The sequence below is a fragment of the Lampris incognitus genome, chromosome 13, assembly GCF_029633865.1.
Source record: "Lampris incognitus isolate fLamInc1 chromosome 13, fLamInc1.hap2, whole genome shotgun sequence".
NCBI classification, from domain to species: Eukaryota; Metazoa; Chordata; class Actinopteri; order Lampriformes; family Lampridae; genus Lampris; species Lampris incognitus.
In genome coordinates this window covers 15,338,174-15,356,220 of record NC_079223.1, presented here as the reverse complement: position 1 = coordinate 15,356,220, position 18,047 = coordinate 15,338,174, and the positions used below count along the sequence as shown (strand labels likewise).

At 44.4% G+C, this 18,047-nt stretch overlaps 1 protein-coding gene across 1 annotated transcript in view; it reads right to left on the bottom strand.

Annotated features, from left to right (window-relative positions):
• The window catches only part of LOC130122848 (heterogeneous nuclear ribonucleoprotein L-like), a 45,543-nt gene extending 29,800 nt beyond the window's left edge, over positions 1-15,743 (bottom strand). Inside the window, exons 1-2 of the mRNA XM_056291891.1 lie at positions 15,260-15,743; positions 194-312 (exon numbers count right to left, since the gene is read on the bottom strand). Of these exons, the coding sequence (XP_056147866.1) occupies positions 194-312; positions 15,260-15,493 (353 nt within the window). The 5' untranslated portion in view covers positions 15,494-15,743. The remainder of the gene's footprint in view (positions 1-193; positions 313-15,259) is intronic.
• Between the last annotated feature and the right edge of the window lie 2,304 nt (positions 15,744-18,047).

The window sequence follows — 18,047 nt, the reverse complement described above, 5'->3', positions numbered from 1 at the left end:
CAACAGCAGTATACAGAGACTGGAGCGTGTCTCCAGCCATGGTGAAGATGCCTGGTAGGATTATGGACCCTGACTCCATCATACACATGGAGACAATAAACAGTTATTAAGGGGGGGGGAATCACGGATTAAAGCTTTACGACACAACCGTTCTTTTACATCTAATTCTACAAGACAGGGGTTGTTGACTCACCATATGGGTCCGAACTTCTCCAAAGCATCCACTAGGTCGGCCTCCACCACCGCCTCACACAGACCCCTGACGTGGACCACTGGACTAGGAGAGATGCGATGGGCATCGTCTCCGTGTTCCTGTCACACAGAAATAAAACTCAGTTTTCTATAAAGGCCTGTGCCTCTTGTAGCTTATCTTGACCTCTGTTCAGAAAGGACGTGTTTGGCCGTGGTTCATCTGCAGGAGATCTCAAAAACAGATGGATGGATTCTCACAGAGTTTGTGAGCGGATGATCCGCTGACGGACGAACAGGTGATTTGGTTTTCGTGGGGAAATTTAGATTTTTATCTGTTTCGTGGAAACGTGCTGCCCCTTGTTTCACTAGAGAATCATCAGGAATACCTTGTAAGATGTCAAGTGTGTTTTGTTCATGTACATGAACGTATTGCATACATCCATCACCCTAATAACTTACTGTATAACCCTAATAACTAACTGTATGCATATCATCAATAAACAAAAACAAAAAAACAGATTTTTTTTTTTTGCGAATTTCGAATCATATAAAACACGACACCCTCTGTTCAAACATTGTTGATGGGCTAGTGGTTTCACTAAGCCATTCGTTTAAGTTGCTGATACGAGCTTTAGCAGAATCTGAACGTTAAATCAGTTTTGTATGAAGTGTGACACTTTAAAATGTTATTTGCATTGGGAAATTTTTCTGTTTAAAACACAGTTTCTTTTTTATTTAAACAAAATAAAATCTGTATTAGGACCGTTTGTCACGGCGGGAGCAGGGATTGAGGACCCAAATGCAAAAGGTTAAACTGAAGGTTTACTGGTAGGAAACATGAGGGTATCAGGAAGACACATGACAAGAACACGGTAGAGAAACGGTACGCTCTGACAATGAATGAGCTAAACAGCCAAACTTAAATACTCAGAAACCTGATTGAGGGTGGCGTGGCGATCTATTCCGTTGCCTACCAACATGGGGGTCGTCGATTCGAATCCCCGTGTTACCTCCGGATTGGTCAGGCGTCCCTAGAGACACAACTGGTTGTGTCTGCGGGTGGGAAGCCAGATGTGAGTATGTGTCCTGGTCGCTGCTCTAGCGCCTACTCTGATCAGTCAGGGCGCCTGTTCGGGGAGGAGGGGGAACTGGGGGGAATAGCGCGAATAGCAGCTGGCGACTCCACATGTATCGGAGGAGGCATGTGGTAGTCTGCAGCCCTTCCCGGATCGGCAGAAGGGGTGGAGCAGCAACCGGGACGGCTCGGAAGAGTGGGGTAATTGGTCAAGTACAACTGGGGAGAAAAAAGGAGAAAAATCTAAAAAAAGAAAAGAAAGAGAGAAACTTGACTGAATAATCAACAACAGCTTTGGGACGGTGTTGTCAGAGCAGGACAAGACACAAGACGTGGAAAACAGGGCTGGAGTGGCCGGAACCGGGAGCAGCCTTGACACTGTTAGCAAGAATAAAGTCCTGATGCACAATGAACTGAATCATTCAGCTAGCACAGAAAGTGAAAAGGTAATGTGTCTGTAGGTGTGTGTGTGTGTGAGAGAGAGAGAGAGAGAGAGAGAGAGAGAGAGAGAGAGAGAGAGAGAGAGAGAGAGAGAGAGAGAGAGAGAGAGAGAGAGAAAGAGACTGTTCAAGTGGAGAAGGGCAACTTTAAATAATTTATTGTTTCTACAAATAAAGGCTTTCTGACTGCCACAGACAACATCCAAGCTAACATAACTGACATTACACACCAACCAAGACACAGTAAAAAAAACAATTTAAGAATACCAAACATTACAGCCCCTAATCTATGGCAAATAAAATCTCAGTTTATCACATCTATCCAAGTTACATACGCCTTCAAGTTGTAACTAGAACTGCTGTTTCTCTTGCCGTGATGAGTTTTTTTGCATCGAAAAGACGACATAGCCATCTTTTAGTGTGTTCAACCAGTTCTTACTAATAATGGCTTTGCTGTATGCTGGTGAAATGCACCCAGTTTAGTGTCGAGTCTTGTAGGAATGTTTTCGAGTCACTGACTTGTGCATACGGGTTACTGAGCTGTACATGTACACACTGGCCATTACTCTACATTACTCATATTTCACAGAGCATCCATCTGTAACCACTTTGGCTCTGCGTTGGCATTGTCCATCTGATGTGTTCGGCTATAAATACAAAACCCTTCGGCGATCAGCTTCTCACATTACAGCATTACAGGGATTAATCATCCCTCGCCAGCAGCACCAAAGTCACTCTCCAGAGGTTGCGGGTAAAGAAACGTGACTGCATGATGGAAACCAAAGATAGTACAGATCGGCTGGAGGTGTAAAAAAAACCTCTCCAGCTGTAAAAACCTCCCTAATCAGACGTTTAATAACGTTAACGCGAAGTGAATATAATGACCTACCTGCTAGAATAGAAATCTGCTGGTTTAACTTAGAGTAAGGCAACCTATTACTAGTCCTTTTCTGAGTACTCTCAACTAGAGTGTACATGTTGCCTTACTTTTTTTAAGTTAAACCAGCAGATTATTTTTTCTAGTGTGCTATCTGAGGGCCTGATTGAGACCCAATGGACGAGACAGACCATAATCAAGACTCAACCATAATGAAGGGAGCAGTCTTATATTCAGTATAAGGCTGGTGTCAGTGTTGTGGTCTGTTTCCAGAGCGTGCACAGTCAGACTACATCAGGTTAATATTACCACACACACACACACACACACACACACACACACATGCACACACAGCAGGTTATCCCTTCCTGTCTCATACAGGAAGCGGACTGCGGGCTGGAGTGTCATCAGAGTGACTTGGGTCCATGTGAACCTCGGTGGCATTTCAGTTTTACACCTTCAACACACCATCACTTACGCTCCACTCAGCCATAACCCACATGTAAAGCTGAGCCAGCCTTTGGAATTTGTATTCATGAAACCAAACTTGTGTTGACGTCTGAGATTGTGTCATGGCCTCCAGCTTCACTACAGTTCTGTCGAGTGGACTGTTTGAACGTTAAGCCCTCACCATACCAGTAGAAATAGACGACATATGGGCTGGTTGGTCGACACCACTGTGTTGGTTCACCAGTTCACACAGAATTAAATTCATCCCTTTTCATTGTCTGTTCTATCTCTTGTTAGTTCTCTCATAGTTATTTTGTTTACTTTACCTCCTTTGCACTCAAAATACCCTCACCCGCTGTCTGAACTGGTTTTCTTCATCGTCAGTCACGAGTATTCGTCATACATTCAGAAACTACTGCATCACTCTGTTCATCCGTTCCTCCATCCCTCATTCTTTCCATTATTGTCTTCATTTAGCTGTTTTATTTCTTTTTTATTAGTTAATAAATCTCTTAGTTGATAAGGGGAAAGCTCCTGTGTACGTGTGCGTATTCAAACAAGTTAAGGCGATCTCTTTCTGTTCCCAAATAAAGAATAGTGCGGTGTTGATTTAACAGCCTTTATACTCAGTGCTCTGACTCATGTTCATCATTTTGATTGAGGTTTAATCATCTCCATCTCCATCTCTCCATGACTTTAGCACTGGGTTTAACAAAAACCCACTGTTACGCCCATCTAGTAAGACAGACATGCAGTTCCTCATGAGAGAGAATTTTCTCATTTTAAAACAGATCTTTATTTCTATCCGGTTCCGTTTACACAAGTTTTCCGTCATTAAAAATTACAGCAAACCAAATTCATTCAAAAACCCAAAACAAAATACTAAAGGAAAAAACCCAGATATTCAGAACTAGAGTTCTCTCTGGCTGAACACAGCACATCCTGCTCACCCCAAGGGTTCACAAGAACCCCTGTCTTTTTTTGTCAGTCTGTAAAAGTCCAACTCCACTCTGAGCCAAGCTGCCCCGCAGCCCAGTCAGCATCAGAACCACGTCTTCTGACCCCTCGCCCCTCACACGGTTTTTCCTTGTTTTCTAAATAGCTTATTTGGCCAGTCCTGAAATGAAATTCTTTTCTTTCTTTGCAGAGTAGTGTGGAACACAGATAAAAAGACGAAAAGAACATTTTCTCCTAAGCCCTGAAACCATGTCTGTTGTGGGCTGAATAGTCTGACCAGTCTGGAACAATGAATAAACAGATGGTATATTGTTTCTGTCTGCAAGCAGAAAGGACAGCTGTACCCTGTGCCAGGGTTGAGGTGCACCAGATACCAGTTTGTAGCCATGGCCCCATGTACTATCCTCCACTGGAGGTCACCTGTCCGCTTATTAACGGGAGGCTTGTACAAGGACCAACAACAGTTGGATCAGAGACGATCCCACACCAAAAAAAAACTCTGTCCACCACGACACCTTCCCCCCTGCCAGGGAGCGCAAGTTTAAAACCATCACGCTGATATAAGAGGCTGCTTTTTTCTGTAAAATCTCAGTTTCCCAACTCTAGGGTCTTTAGAGACAGCAGGATGTCCTCCTTATCTTGCCACTGTCTCACAGCAGGGGAGACAGCTTGGGAAGGAAAGGCATACTCATAATCATTATCTCATTGGTCAGATAGAGTACAGTCTTAATCAAATGCTGTGAGGGCTTCTGGCAGGGAAGCATAGACCACCTTCACCAGCCTGAGCAGCAGTCTGTTGGATCTGATGTTTAGCAGTTCAGCTAGATGGGTGACGGATGTCTTCATGAGATGACCCATCTTAACACAGCCAGCCTCTCTCAGTCTGGATCTCAGGCCAACAGAAGACAAAACCTGAGAGGTGATGAAACTGTTTCCAAACAAAGGCCCCTTAAAGAGCCACAACCACGGTTTCATCACAGCTTCCCGATTGAATGTTAAAACCTGCCATGCCTGTAAGACAGACTGGTAAAAAGGCGTCATGACAGTTAAATCCATGGACTGGAGCCAAAGCAGGAAAAAGTGTTTGTCATATCCTAGGCATCCAGCTCTCCTTAGCAGCAAACAGGTAGTATCTGTCCATGGCAGGCCAAAGCTGTAAAGCAGTCTCTGAGGTGTCTGCAGCCTGAAGGCTGTGATCCGTGGTTCAATGTCTACCAGGCCCTGTCCTCTCTCCTGTCCCAGCAGGTACAGTATCGCTGATCTCAGCCAGTGCTGTCCTGACCAAAAGAAATCCACAACTGCCCTCTGAATTCGTTCAATCAGGCCTCTTAGTGAAGGTAAGACTATCAGACTGTGCCAAAGGGTTGAGGCAACCAAGTTATTGACGATCAGGACCCTTCCCCTTTAGGAAAGCTGAGGTAGCAGCAATTTCCATTTCGACAGTCTGGCACACACTCTCTCCATAGCACTCTCCCAGTTCTTCCTCTGAAACTCCTCTGTTCCCAGAAAAAATCCCAACATTTTCATACCCTGCCTTCCCCATCTGAGGTTTCCTGGTAACTTTGGCCTGTTCTTGTCTGCCCACCGCTCAACCTGCAGAACTTCACTTTTTTACCAGTTCACTTTTGCTGAAGATGCCCTTTCATATATGTCTAAACTGCTACCCAGGGACCTCACATCTCTCTGATTTCTGACAAACACAGTAATGTCATCAGCATAAGCTGACACCACCAGCGGGGGGCACTGAGGCAACCCTGGTAGCACAAGTCTCAATGGCCTGATTCTTTTATTTTTATTTTTTCTTGGATTCCCCCCCCCTTTTCTCCCCAATTGTACCTGGCCAATTACCCCACTCTTTCGAGCCATCCTGGTCTTTGCTCCACACCCAGTGCCAATCTGGGAAGGGCTGCAGACTACCACATGCCTCCTCCAATACATGTGGAGTTGCCAGCCTCACTGCCAGCCTGACAGTGAGGAGTTTCACCAGGGGGACGTAGCGTGTGGGAGGATCACGCTATTCCCCCAGCCCCCCCCCCCCAAGAGGCGCCCCGACTGACCAGAGGAGGCGCTAGTGCATCAACCAGGACACATACCCACATCCGGCTTCCCACCCGCAGACACGGCCAATTGTGTCTGTAGGGATGCCCGACCAAGCCGGAGGCAACACGGGGATTCGAACTGGCGATCCTTGTGTTAGTAGGCAACGGAATAGACCGCTATGCTACCCAGACACCCTATAGCCTGAATCTTAATCTATTCAGAAGAGGCTCAATAGCTAATGAGCATAACTGTCCAGAGATAGGACACCCGTCTCTAATGCCTCTCTGAACCTGTACAGGTCAGCTCAGCCCACCACACACTTTCACCAAACAGAAGGCTTCCATATACAATAAAGCCAGCAGTGACGCAAAACTACCTCCAAAACCAAAAGCTCTTAAAGTGGAAAAAGAAAATCATGGTCAACCCTATCAAACACTTTCTCTTGATCTAATGATATAATTCCAACATCAAAATTGTACAGTTTACAAATGTCAAATAACTCTCTCATGAGAAAATTTGATTTGACTTTAAAAAAAAATGTCCGTAATGGATCTGTCTGACTGGTCTCTGTGGATTATTACCACCAACGTAACCGAGGGTTTGTTGATGTCACCTATACGGTATGAAACTATAAAATAATAAATACGGAGGCTCCACTTTCACACAAGGACCACTTTATTTGGATTCTTCCCCAACAGAACTCCACAGCAACAACACTGCGTACAGCACTTCCACTCTCTCTTCAGCCTTCAAAATAAGAGCTCAAGGCATATACTGTGGCAACAGCTTATAACAGGAACTTAAAATCACTAACAGACAAGTCCAGAAAATAGGTTACAATATCAACATCAAGCCCTGGAGAAAAGAAAATGGCTACACCAGCAAAGAAATTAGTCCCACAAGACCCTTCCACCACAAACCCCAGTCTATCTAATTCTCTTTGTCGCTGTGAATTTCCTGCAAAAAAAATAAAAAAGTCCAATCTGCAGACTTGCCAACCCTAAAGAAAAAAATTAGTAGTCCTTTTTGCATGCGCGCATACAGCACATTTTTTGTGTTTGCTGAAAGTAAACGCTGAAAAAAACACATCACACAGTACATTGTGAAAAAACACTCATTTATTGAATACTGAAATCAAAAAACAAAACCGCCAATCACTGGGATTCATGACTGTTCACCATGTTAGTAGGCTTGCGTCGAGTAAAAAAAAAAATCAGTTTGAAGCCCAAACTAAACTAAAAAGTTTTACTGAGGCCTAAAATCACTCAAGCATTTATTTTTATTTATTTATTTTATAAATTTATTTCTATTTTTTCCCCTTATCCCACCCGATTAACCCAATGGCATATGGCCGGAACTGTTGTCGAAAAACTCCCCTGGCTGACGTTTCTACAGGAAGGAGATAGGCGTAACACCAGCTTCCTTCAAGCTCGTGTCGGCTGCTCTCGCTATTTTACACGCTGAAGCCTCGCATGGATTGCATTCCCTTCAGGCCGCGAAGGAGACATAGGAAGAATGTTTTCGGTTGCTTGGCTGCAGGCGCCCGGATGGGCCAGAGGGGTCGCTAGAGAACGACGAGTCCCCGAACACTACACCGACGTACACCCACTATCCCTCGGGAAAGGGTGGCCTAATGAATGCCTTACCCCGTGGACGCTCTCGCCGTGACCGGTTACGGCGAGTCTGGGATACGAACCTCTCAGCCACGTGACGAGCGGGTTGCCAGAACAGCGGTCTATTCCGCTCCGCCATCAGAGCGGCCAAGCATTTATTTTAAAGGCAGCTGCTTTCTGTATTTTGGACTATCAACTGGTGGTCGCGAATTTTGGTCTCAAAATGCGGATGACTACGCAGAATGCGTAGAGGTTGGCAGATGTGAATCTGAGAGAGAGAGAGAGAGAGAGAGGATATAAAAAGTAAGAGGAAACAGTAAGAGGAAGATTACCCAGTGCAATGCACCCATCATGACCTTACTTATGAAGTGTTTAACTTTTTTTAACCTTTTCCTTCATTAGTCTTAAGCATCTTTCTGAGACCTGTTACATGTTTTCACAAGCAGAAACATTTTTTTCATCTAACAAGTCAAGTCAAGTTTATTTATATAGCACATTTAAAACAACCACAGTTGAACCAAAGTGCTGCACAAGCTTAAAAAACAATATAAAATAAGTAACACATATGAATATAAAAATATATGTAAAAAATACATAGTAAAATAAAGAAATTAAAATGTAAACAATAAAACACAAGAGTAAAAGTATATTTCCACAATAAAATCACGGTGTCAAGCTCAACTTGAATTGAATGCCAGCGAGAAGAGGTAGGTCTTTAACCAAGATTTAAAAGTCTCTAGGGTCTGAGCAGATCTTATGTGTACTGGTAAGTTGTTCCAGAGATCAACGGCAGCAACTGCAAAGGCTCTGTCACCCCTATTCTTAAGCCTGGATCTCGGGAACATGTAAGAGCATCTGGTTTGCTGACCTGAGTGCTCTTATTGGTGTTTGATAATGTACAAATCAACACCAACTGCTTTCTGCAAAGTCAACACACTTTTAATAAATTTTCCTGTACCTGGAAAATACTCAGATACTTTCACAGATTTTCCAAAGGTTTCATCTAGGAAACCATTAATTTCCTCTAGCATGTACAGATCTCCACAGTGTGACTGTCAGTCTTTAACAGAGATACATTCAGAGTCAGTGTCGTACTCTATTTCCTCCACTTAATCCTCAACAGCACCACTCTCCTCGTTAGACGTGACGGGCACTCCAGGTAACCTTAGCCCTGGGCCTGAACGCAGACCTGTTATTGTTAGCACTAGCTCACCCTTATCAACAGATGCGGTGGAGTTTGTCTCTGTTTACCGGCATGGGAACGCTCACACGAGCAAGCCACCTGTTGGGTGGCCTGGTCTGCAGTCACCTCTCCTGACTGCAAACTGGTTTTCACCCCTCACCAGCCCTGTTGGTAGTCCTATCAGCCAGCGTGCCTCTCCTGCTCCTGTCAACAGAGTAAAGCAACACACGCTAGTGATAGGAGACCCCATTACCTGCAATATCAATTTAGCTTCGCCAGCCTCGGTTCACTTTTTACTCGGTGCCAGAGTCTCCGACGTAGAGGATAATGTTGGGGTGCTGGCATCACAGAGGGAGAAACAGGGAATCCAGGCACACAAAACCACTACTTTCAGCAACATTGTTATTCATGTCGGCACCAATAATGTTAGGATGAAGCAATCAGAGATCACCAAAGCCAGCCTAGTCAGGACACTCGAGTTTGCCAGAAAGATGAGTCAGCATCAATTAATTGTCTCAGGTCCCTTACCGATGAGGGGTGATGATGAGGCTCACCTCAATGAACCCCTGGTTGGCTCATTACTGTAATGAGCAGCGATTCAGCTTTGTAGGCTACATACATATATCCTACATTTGTAGGATAACTGGCCTTCTTTCTGGGGCTGCCCTTACCTGCTGAAAGCGGATGGCAGTCACCCTACTGGGGACGGCACTGCTCGTTTGTCTAGCAATATAGATAGCGGTCTATGTTTTGTTTGACTTGGGACTTATCATTCAGCAGGTTGCAGGTGATTAGAGAGCCTGCTAGGTTTAAACCTAGTGCAGATGTGGAGTCAACTGTTTAATTAATATGCTTAGTCAGGGAACTTCTCATAGTCAGACTGACAGCTTGGTCTATAACATTGAGACCATCTCCCTACCCTGTTGTATTGCTCCCAAGCTGCTGCTGCCATCGCAGCTGCTGCCCCTTTCTCTTCTTCTTCTTCTTTTCTTGTTCTTCTTCTTCTTTTGGCTTGTTCCCTATTTCTCAAAGGGTCACCACAGCAGATTTTACAGTTTCCATTGGTACCCTGTGAGGGCACAGCACCAATGGTGGCCAATTTTAACTGTATGGAGCCTTGAGCAATCTGGTATGGTGTTGTCAATCCACATAATGATTTGGCAAAATTGTACATCGGATGCCCTTCCTGACACAGCCATTAACCCTATGGACGGGGGCACAGGTAAAGCACTGGATGCTATCCCAGTAATCATGGACTTGCACCCATGCCTGTCACCAGTATTGCTCCCAAGCTCTCCTCTCCTAAATGTGTGAATCACAATAATCTAATAATCATTCATACCACTGGTGGTGGTGAAATGTGCAACAAAGTATCTAATGAACTACAGATCAAACATCTAATGTTATCAAAATTGTGACCACATATCGTCCAAAGTGTAGGTCTTCAAAATGTTCAACTAATAATACAAGGTATCTCATTCCAATTAATATTTCACCTATTGGTAGCTCTAAAGTTCTGCCTACTACTGATCACTTCTACAAGATGCTTATATTTGGTTTCATAAATATCAGATCACTATCTACCAAACCCTTAGTAATAAATGATCTGATTCTTGAACATAGTTTTAATATGATTGTACCTTTTTTCATTTAACTGCACTCGGGACTTGTACTTGTGTGTACGTGACAAATAAAACTCTTGAATCTCGAATTTTGATTGGGTTATGTGAAACATGGCTGAAACCAAATGTTTTAATTTCCCTTAAATGAAGCTTCCTCACCCGATTATACTTATGCCCATGTAGCTGGGGGAAATAAACAAGGTGGGGGTGTTGCCTTAATATATGTCTATTTTCCATCTAAATTCTAAACTTGAATTTAAATTCCAATCTTTTGAGGTTCTTAGTCTAAGTCCATCTCCCTCAGCCATGATCAGACACTGCTCAGTCCAGATGGTGATACTCTATCGAACTTCCTGGCTCTTACTATTTCTTGAAGAATTTGGAGAATTTGTGTGTTTATTGTTACTCATTCTGATGAGATTCTAATTCTTGGTGATTTCAATATTCATCTGAATAAGGCTGCTGAGCCTCTAAATAAAGCCTTTCTGGCGCTAGTTTATACTTTTGCGTTCGCTCAGTTTGTTCAGGAATCGACTCATTGCAGCCGTAACACCCTTGATTTGGTTTTATCTAAAGGGATAGCCGTTTCTGATCTGAATGTCTTGCCAACCTTATGTTGTCTCAGATCATTTTGTCATCAAATTTGAAGCATTTTTGGTCTGTCTTATTAATGTCGACACAGATATAATTGCCACTCGTCACATTGGTCAATCCACTGTAGCTGCATTTGGCCAGCAGCTGCCTGATGTCTTGGCTCCTTTCACTGTAGAGACTGATTCTGTTGAAAATTTCACTATCCATCCATCCATCCATCCATTATCTGAACCACTTATCCTGCTCTCAGGGTCGCGGGCTAGCAACTTAAATTTGGCCCTCTCTAGTTTCCTCAATTCAGTTGCACCTCTCACTTCCAGAGCTAAGCGACTAAAGAGGCCTCCACCATGGTTTAACGACAAGACACGTGCTCTTAAGCCAGCCTGCAGGAGACTGGAATGTAAATGGCGAAAATCAAAATTTTACGTTTTTTACCTATCTTGGCATGAGTGTTTATTGAAATACAAGCGTGCTTTATCAGCTGCAAAAGCAGCATATCTCTCTCACTTAATACTAATAAATATAACCCCAGATTTCTCTTTGACACTTTATCTAAATATACTAAAAAGCAGCTATTAGCTGCTCACCATTCAAGGCCTATGAATTTCTAGACTTCCATCCATCCATTATCCAAGCCGTTTATCCCAATTGGGGTCACAGATTGCTGGAGCCTATTCCCACAGTCACTGGACGGCAGGTGGGAAGTCACCCCCAGAGTGAATTTCTAGACTTTTTCTGCAATACATTTTATGAGATTATTAACAAAATTAGTTATTGAACTCCAACTACTCCTGCAGATTCTGTCTTACCAAATTCATATTTATACAATGAGTCTCTGATAGTCCCTGTTATTACAGCTTTTGAGACTATCTCTATTGATACTTTGACAAAGCTTGTGTCAGCTTCTAAACCAACTACTTGCCTACTTGACACTTTACCAGCAAAACTTTTTAAAGCCCTCTGGCCTTTCCTGAGACCTACAATGCTAGAAATTGTTAATTTATCACTTACTACTGGCATTGTTCCCAGCAGTTTTCAGACAGCTGTGGTTAAACCTCTACTTAAAAAAACAAAAAAACAAAACCACACCTCAATCCAGGGTCTCTTTATAACTGTCAATCAGTCTCTAATCTTCCATTATTTTCTCAAGTACTAGAGAGAGTTTTGTATCAACAACGTTTGACCCATATAGAAGAAAACTATCCATATGAACCTTTTCAATTGGCATTCAGGGTCTGTCACTCCACTGAAACTGCTCTGACCAAAGTGGTGAACAATGTTCTACTAGCTATGGACTCTGATTCCACTTCCATACTTCTACTACTGGACCTCAGTGCAGCTTTTGACACCATTGATCACTGTATACTATTAGACAGAATAAATTGTAATTTTGGCTTCTCTGGCTTAGCTCTCTATTGGTTCAAGTTCTACTTATCTGGAAGAACACATTGTGTCTGCTGTAATAATATTATCTCAAAATTCTCTGATGTTAAATATGGCATAACTCTGGGCTCAGTTCTTAGCCCTCTGCTTTTCTCTCTTCATATTTCACCTCTTGGCCAAATTATACATAGTCATGGAATAAATGTCCATTGATATGTGGATGATACTCAGCTGTATGTGCCTATGAGGGCTGATGATCATACTCAAATGACTAATTTAGAGGCTGGCTTGGCTGCTGTGAAAAATTGGATGTCACTAAATTTCCTGCTGGTCGTTGGCCCTGCGATACACAGACACCAATTTGTCAAGTAACAATAACAATCAACTCTGTGATTTCACAAAGTGTGGCAGCTAAAAATGTTGGTGTTATGTTTGATCTGAGCCTTCCCTTTGATAAGCAAATTAAAGAAATCACCAAGACCATCTTTTTTCACTTACATAACAGCTAAAATTCGGCCTTTCCTGTCCATGGCTAATGCAGAGACTCTAAGACATGCATTTGTTTCATCCAGACTTGATTATTATAATGTTCTGTTTTCAGTTCTGCTGCATGCTAGTACTAAAAGTCTTCAGATTACTAAAAATGCTGCAGCTAGAATCCTAACTACAACTAGAAAATTTGACCATATTACACCAATTCTTGCCTCCTTTCATTGGCTTCCTATCCATGTTAGATCAGACTTCAGTGTGGTTCTGCTGACATAAAATCCTAAATGGGCTTGTCCCATCATATCTGTCTGATCTACTTAAACTGTACATTCCATCTCGAGCTCCTTGCTCTCAAAATACAGGGCTCCTGTGTGTAGCCAGAGTTAAAAAGAAGTCATCTGGTGGCAGGGCCTTTTCCTATTGGGCCCCATTCTTGTGGAATAGCCTGCCTGCTGCCATCAAACAATCAGAACCTGTTGAGTCCTTTAAATCCAAACTTAAAACTCATCATTTGGCCTTAACCTATAATTAGTTGCCTTTAAGTTGAGTGCTTCACAACCTGTACTGCATAGCGGGTCGGTTTTGGTCTCAATGAATTTACCGAGCACTATTCTACAAGATTATAGAGTATAGATTATAGACTACTGCAAACTGTTCTCTACTCTCTCATGTCTTTTCTCTCTCTGAATGATGTCTTCTCCTGTCTCTTCTTCTGTGTGTGTGTGTGTGTGTGTGTGTGTGTGTGTGTGTGTGTGTGTGTGTGTGTGTGTGTGTGTGTGTGTGTGTGTGTGTGTGTGTGTGTGTGTGAATGGTGTGATGTGAGTCTCCTCTGTGCATGTGTAGTCTGTCCACCTCCCAGGTCTCCGTGGTGATAGTGGTTGCCACCTGGACACTGCTTGGCATCCCCCTCATCATATTTTCTTTCAAACCCATAAAATTTTGTTATCCTGTTTCAGTGTTATATCCTTCTCTCAGATGTGTGACTAATGTTTTTTTTTCTTGTCTCTTCTCCCGTGTATGTGAATGGTGTGATGCAAGTCTCCTCTGTGTGTATGTGTAGTCTGTCCTCCTGTCAGGTCTACATGGTGATGGTGGTTGCGTGGCTCAGGTCCTGGGCTGTTCCAGTGGCATCTGGACACTGCTTGGCATCCTCCTCATCATATTCTTCATATTTCTTATTATTCCATTATAATTCTGTTATCCTCGTTCGGTGTTTTAGTCTGTAAATTGTGTAAACACAACATCCATTGCATGTTGTCCATCTTGGGAGAGAGATCCCTCCTCTGTTGCTCTCCCTGAGGTGTCTTCCAATTTTTTCTCCCTGTTTAAGGTATTGTTTTAGGGAGTTGTTCCTTATGCGATGTGAGGGTCTAAGGACAGGATGTGGTATTGCTATGAAGCCCACCACGGCAAATTTGTAATTTGTGATAACGGGCTATACAAATAAAACTGACTTGATTTGGTTTGAAAGCTACCTTGCAGATCTCAAGTCATTTACTCACAATATAACAACATATTTGCTAAAACAGAAACAATCTTCTAAACCATATGGAAACCTGATCACCTTCTTGTTTGATAACCTGCATCTCATCAACACACTCCCTGTTGCAGTCGTCTCACAACACTATAGATGACGTCATGCTGTTAGCCAATCACCGACATGCATAAATGTACATCCTTAAATAGACAATTCTATTTCACTGTTACCGCTTTTGTGTGTGTGTGTGTGTGTGTGCGTGTGTGTGTGTGTGTGTGTGTGCCAGATCAACCCCTCTTCTTTCTTCTTTGGAGGAACTTGCTTCCTGCCGCACAACCTGGCGCACTAGCGTCTCAGAGGGAGTGAAGTATATGGAAAACCAGCACACACACAACACCGTGTAGCTCGCAAAGCTACCCCTGCCCTGCCCCCCTCCAGCACCACTTTTACATGCCCGGTCTGCAACCGCAACTGTGCATCCAGGATCAGACTATTCAGCCACCAAAGGACTCACAAATAGGAGAATATGGTCATCATCGGACACGATGGACAACCAGCAAGCAAGTGTGTGTGTGTGTGTGTGTGTGTGTAACAGCTAATATGCGTGAGGGGTACATGCATACGTATCACAGGTCACACGCACCTGATGGAGAAAACGCTCACTATCACGCGCGTGCGCGCGCACACGCACGCTGTCTAGAATGGAATTTAGAACGGTAACAATAGAAAAGCACTGACAGCATGTCTGTAGAAGGAACGTCAAAGAGATGGCATGATAACAGCGCGCACGCTCTCTCTCTTTCTCTCGCTCTCTCTCTCACGCACGCACACGCACGCACACACGCACACACACACACGCCTCCTTACCCTCTTTCCAGGGCCGGACTGACTCGAGCTCCATCGTGTCCGTTTGTCCGCCCCTGTGTTCCCGTTACCGGGCAGCCAAATGTCCGAGTCCGAGTCTTCTCCCTCCTCCACCTCCTCCTCCTCCTCCCCCTCCTCCTCTCCTTCCTCTATCTCCCTATCTTCGGTTTTTAATCGTTTAGCCGCCCTCGCGTACTCTCCATCCTCCTGTTCACTGGATCCCTCTGCAGCTGACATGATGACGGTTCGGCTAGGGGCCGGATCAGCCACACAGGAGCCTCACTTCGGATGCATGACACCAAAATCCTGCAGCGCCAGAAAAAAACGTCTCCCTTTCGGAAAAGGACAGAGTCCCGATGACGCTGTTAAATGGAGGATGTGGCGTTAAGCAGGCAGTCTTAAACCATGATGTGTACGTTTCTCTCCTCTTGACGCAGCCGGTTAATGAACCACAGACATCAACACAAACGCACACGTAGATAGATATACGCACGTCGTACACAAACGCACACACTGGCTTTAGTCACTGAGTGTAGGTGGGACGATAGAGCCCGCCCTACTCCTCCCCGATTGGTCAGTCTAATTCTACGAATGTGAGATCCGACGTGTGATTGGTCGGCGAATGTCATGTAACAGACAGCACTGCGCATTCTGCAGAGAGGTGCGCAGAGAAATGTTGAGCAAGCGGGGGGGGGGAATAACAGAATAAGAAGGCTAGAGAAAGACTGACAGAGATAGAGATAGAGATAGAGAGAGAGAGAGAGAGAGAGAGAGAGAGAGAGAGAGAGAGAGAGAGAGAGAGAGAGAGAGAGAGAGAGAGAGAGAGAAACCGAGTCAGTGACAGACAGGTATAGAGATTTTTTGTGAATTTCTAGGACGCAGTGTTAAATAGATGTCAATTAAGTGCAGTAAAGGAGGTAACAAGAATGAACATATATGTCTTGATGCATGCTCAATAAACCAGGTAAAGAAAAAAATCAAAGGTTGGATCAGTTCATCTGGACACAACGTTTATTGACAGATACGTTTCACCATCCAACTAAGCAACATCTTCGGTCTAAGCTGACTGCAGGCATCCGCACCCCTTATAAACAACACAGTACAAGACATCTGCCTAGCGACCAAAACCAACGACTAGTTTCATATGCAATTATGGGTGTGACCATTTACTGGAGTTTCGATGGCCGTGTGTATTGCTCACAGAGGATTGGGGAAGAGTTGCAATCGCAGCACTGTAAGATGTAGCGTGTACGCTGTTAAGTGCCAGGAGGATTGCAGTGACTTGTACATTGGGGAAACTAAACAGATGCTGGCCAAAAGAATGGCACAACACAGGAGAGCTAACACGTCAGAACAGACCCCGCAGCCTACACCCATCTACAGGCCAGGGGCCACTCTTTCAAGGCTGAGGATGTGTGCATCCTTGATAGGAAGGAACAATGGTTTTAACGGGGAGTCAAAGAGGCCATCTATGCTAAGAGGGAACGACCATCCCTGAGACGAGCGGGGGGGGGGCTACATCTGTTGCCACCTTACAATGCTGTGATTGCAGCTATTCCCAAATCCTCGGTGAATTGTAAACATGGCCTTTGAAATGCTAGTTAGAGGTCACACCCATATTTGCATATGAAACTGGTCATTGGTTTCGGTCGTTATGCACTGTATTGTACTGTATTGTTTGTAAGGGGTGGGGACGCCTGCAGTCAGTTTAAGCCGAGGGTCACTTAGTTGAGTGATGAAACGTATCTGCCAATAAATGTTGTATCCAGATGAACTGATTCAACCTTCTTTGAATGAAAACATGTATTTCATTTAATGGGACCTTTGAGGGCCGGCACGGTGGTGCAGTGGTTAGCGCAGTCGCCTCACAGCAAGAAGGTCCTGGGTTCGAGCCCTGGGGTAGTCCAACCTTGGTGGGTCATCCCAGGTCGTCCTCTGTGTGGACTTTGCATGTTGTCTGCGTGGGTTTCCTCCAGGGGCTCCGGTTTCCTCCCACAGTCCAAAGACATGTAAGTCAGGTGAACGGCCATACTAGATTGTCCCTAGGTATGAATGGGTGTGTGTGTGTGTCGGCCCTGTGATGGCCTGGCGGCCTGTCCAGGATGTCTCCCCGCCTGCCGCCCAACGACTGTTGGGATAGGCTCCAGCACCCCCGCGACCCTGAGAGCAGGATAAGCGGTTCAGATAATGGATGGATGGGACCTTTGACGTGTCTGTCTCAACTCCCCATTAAAGGATCCATAAGAAAGCATGTGAGCATTCTGTCACTGATTTTGCACCCCATGGTTGTCTTTATGCGTGCTCAATAATCCCGGTAAGGAAATCATCCAAACAGTTCATCCGGACAAAACGTTGTATCCAAGGTGAACTGATTCAACGTTCTGTGAGCACCTCGTGGTTGTTTGAACCGACTCGCTTTCTTCTTTGACGTCTGTGAGTAAAGATGGCGGCATACAGTACAACGCTCTTTTAAAATGGGGTTGCTAGCTGTCTACAATTCATGGTTGCCTCAACTCTGTATTCGCAACCAGTTAAAATGAGCTTCCAGGACTGAAAGCATAAAAGAGGATCACAATAGAGTTGAACGGTGGAGTTACGGCGGAGCTACGATTCTCTCAGACCCAGCCGAACTCGTTTTAAGAGAGCTGATAAAGTTGTAAGATCCATCCATCCATTTTCCAAACCGCTTATCGTTACTCAGGGTCGCGGGGATGCTGGTGCCTATCCCAGCAGTCATTGGGCGGCAGGTGGGGAGACACCCTGGACAGGCTGCCAGGCCCATCACAGGTCT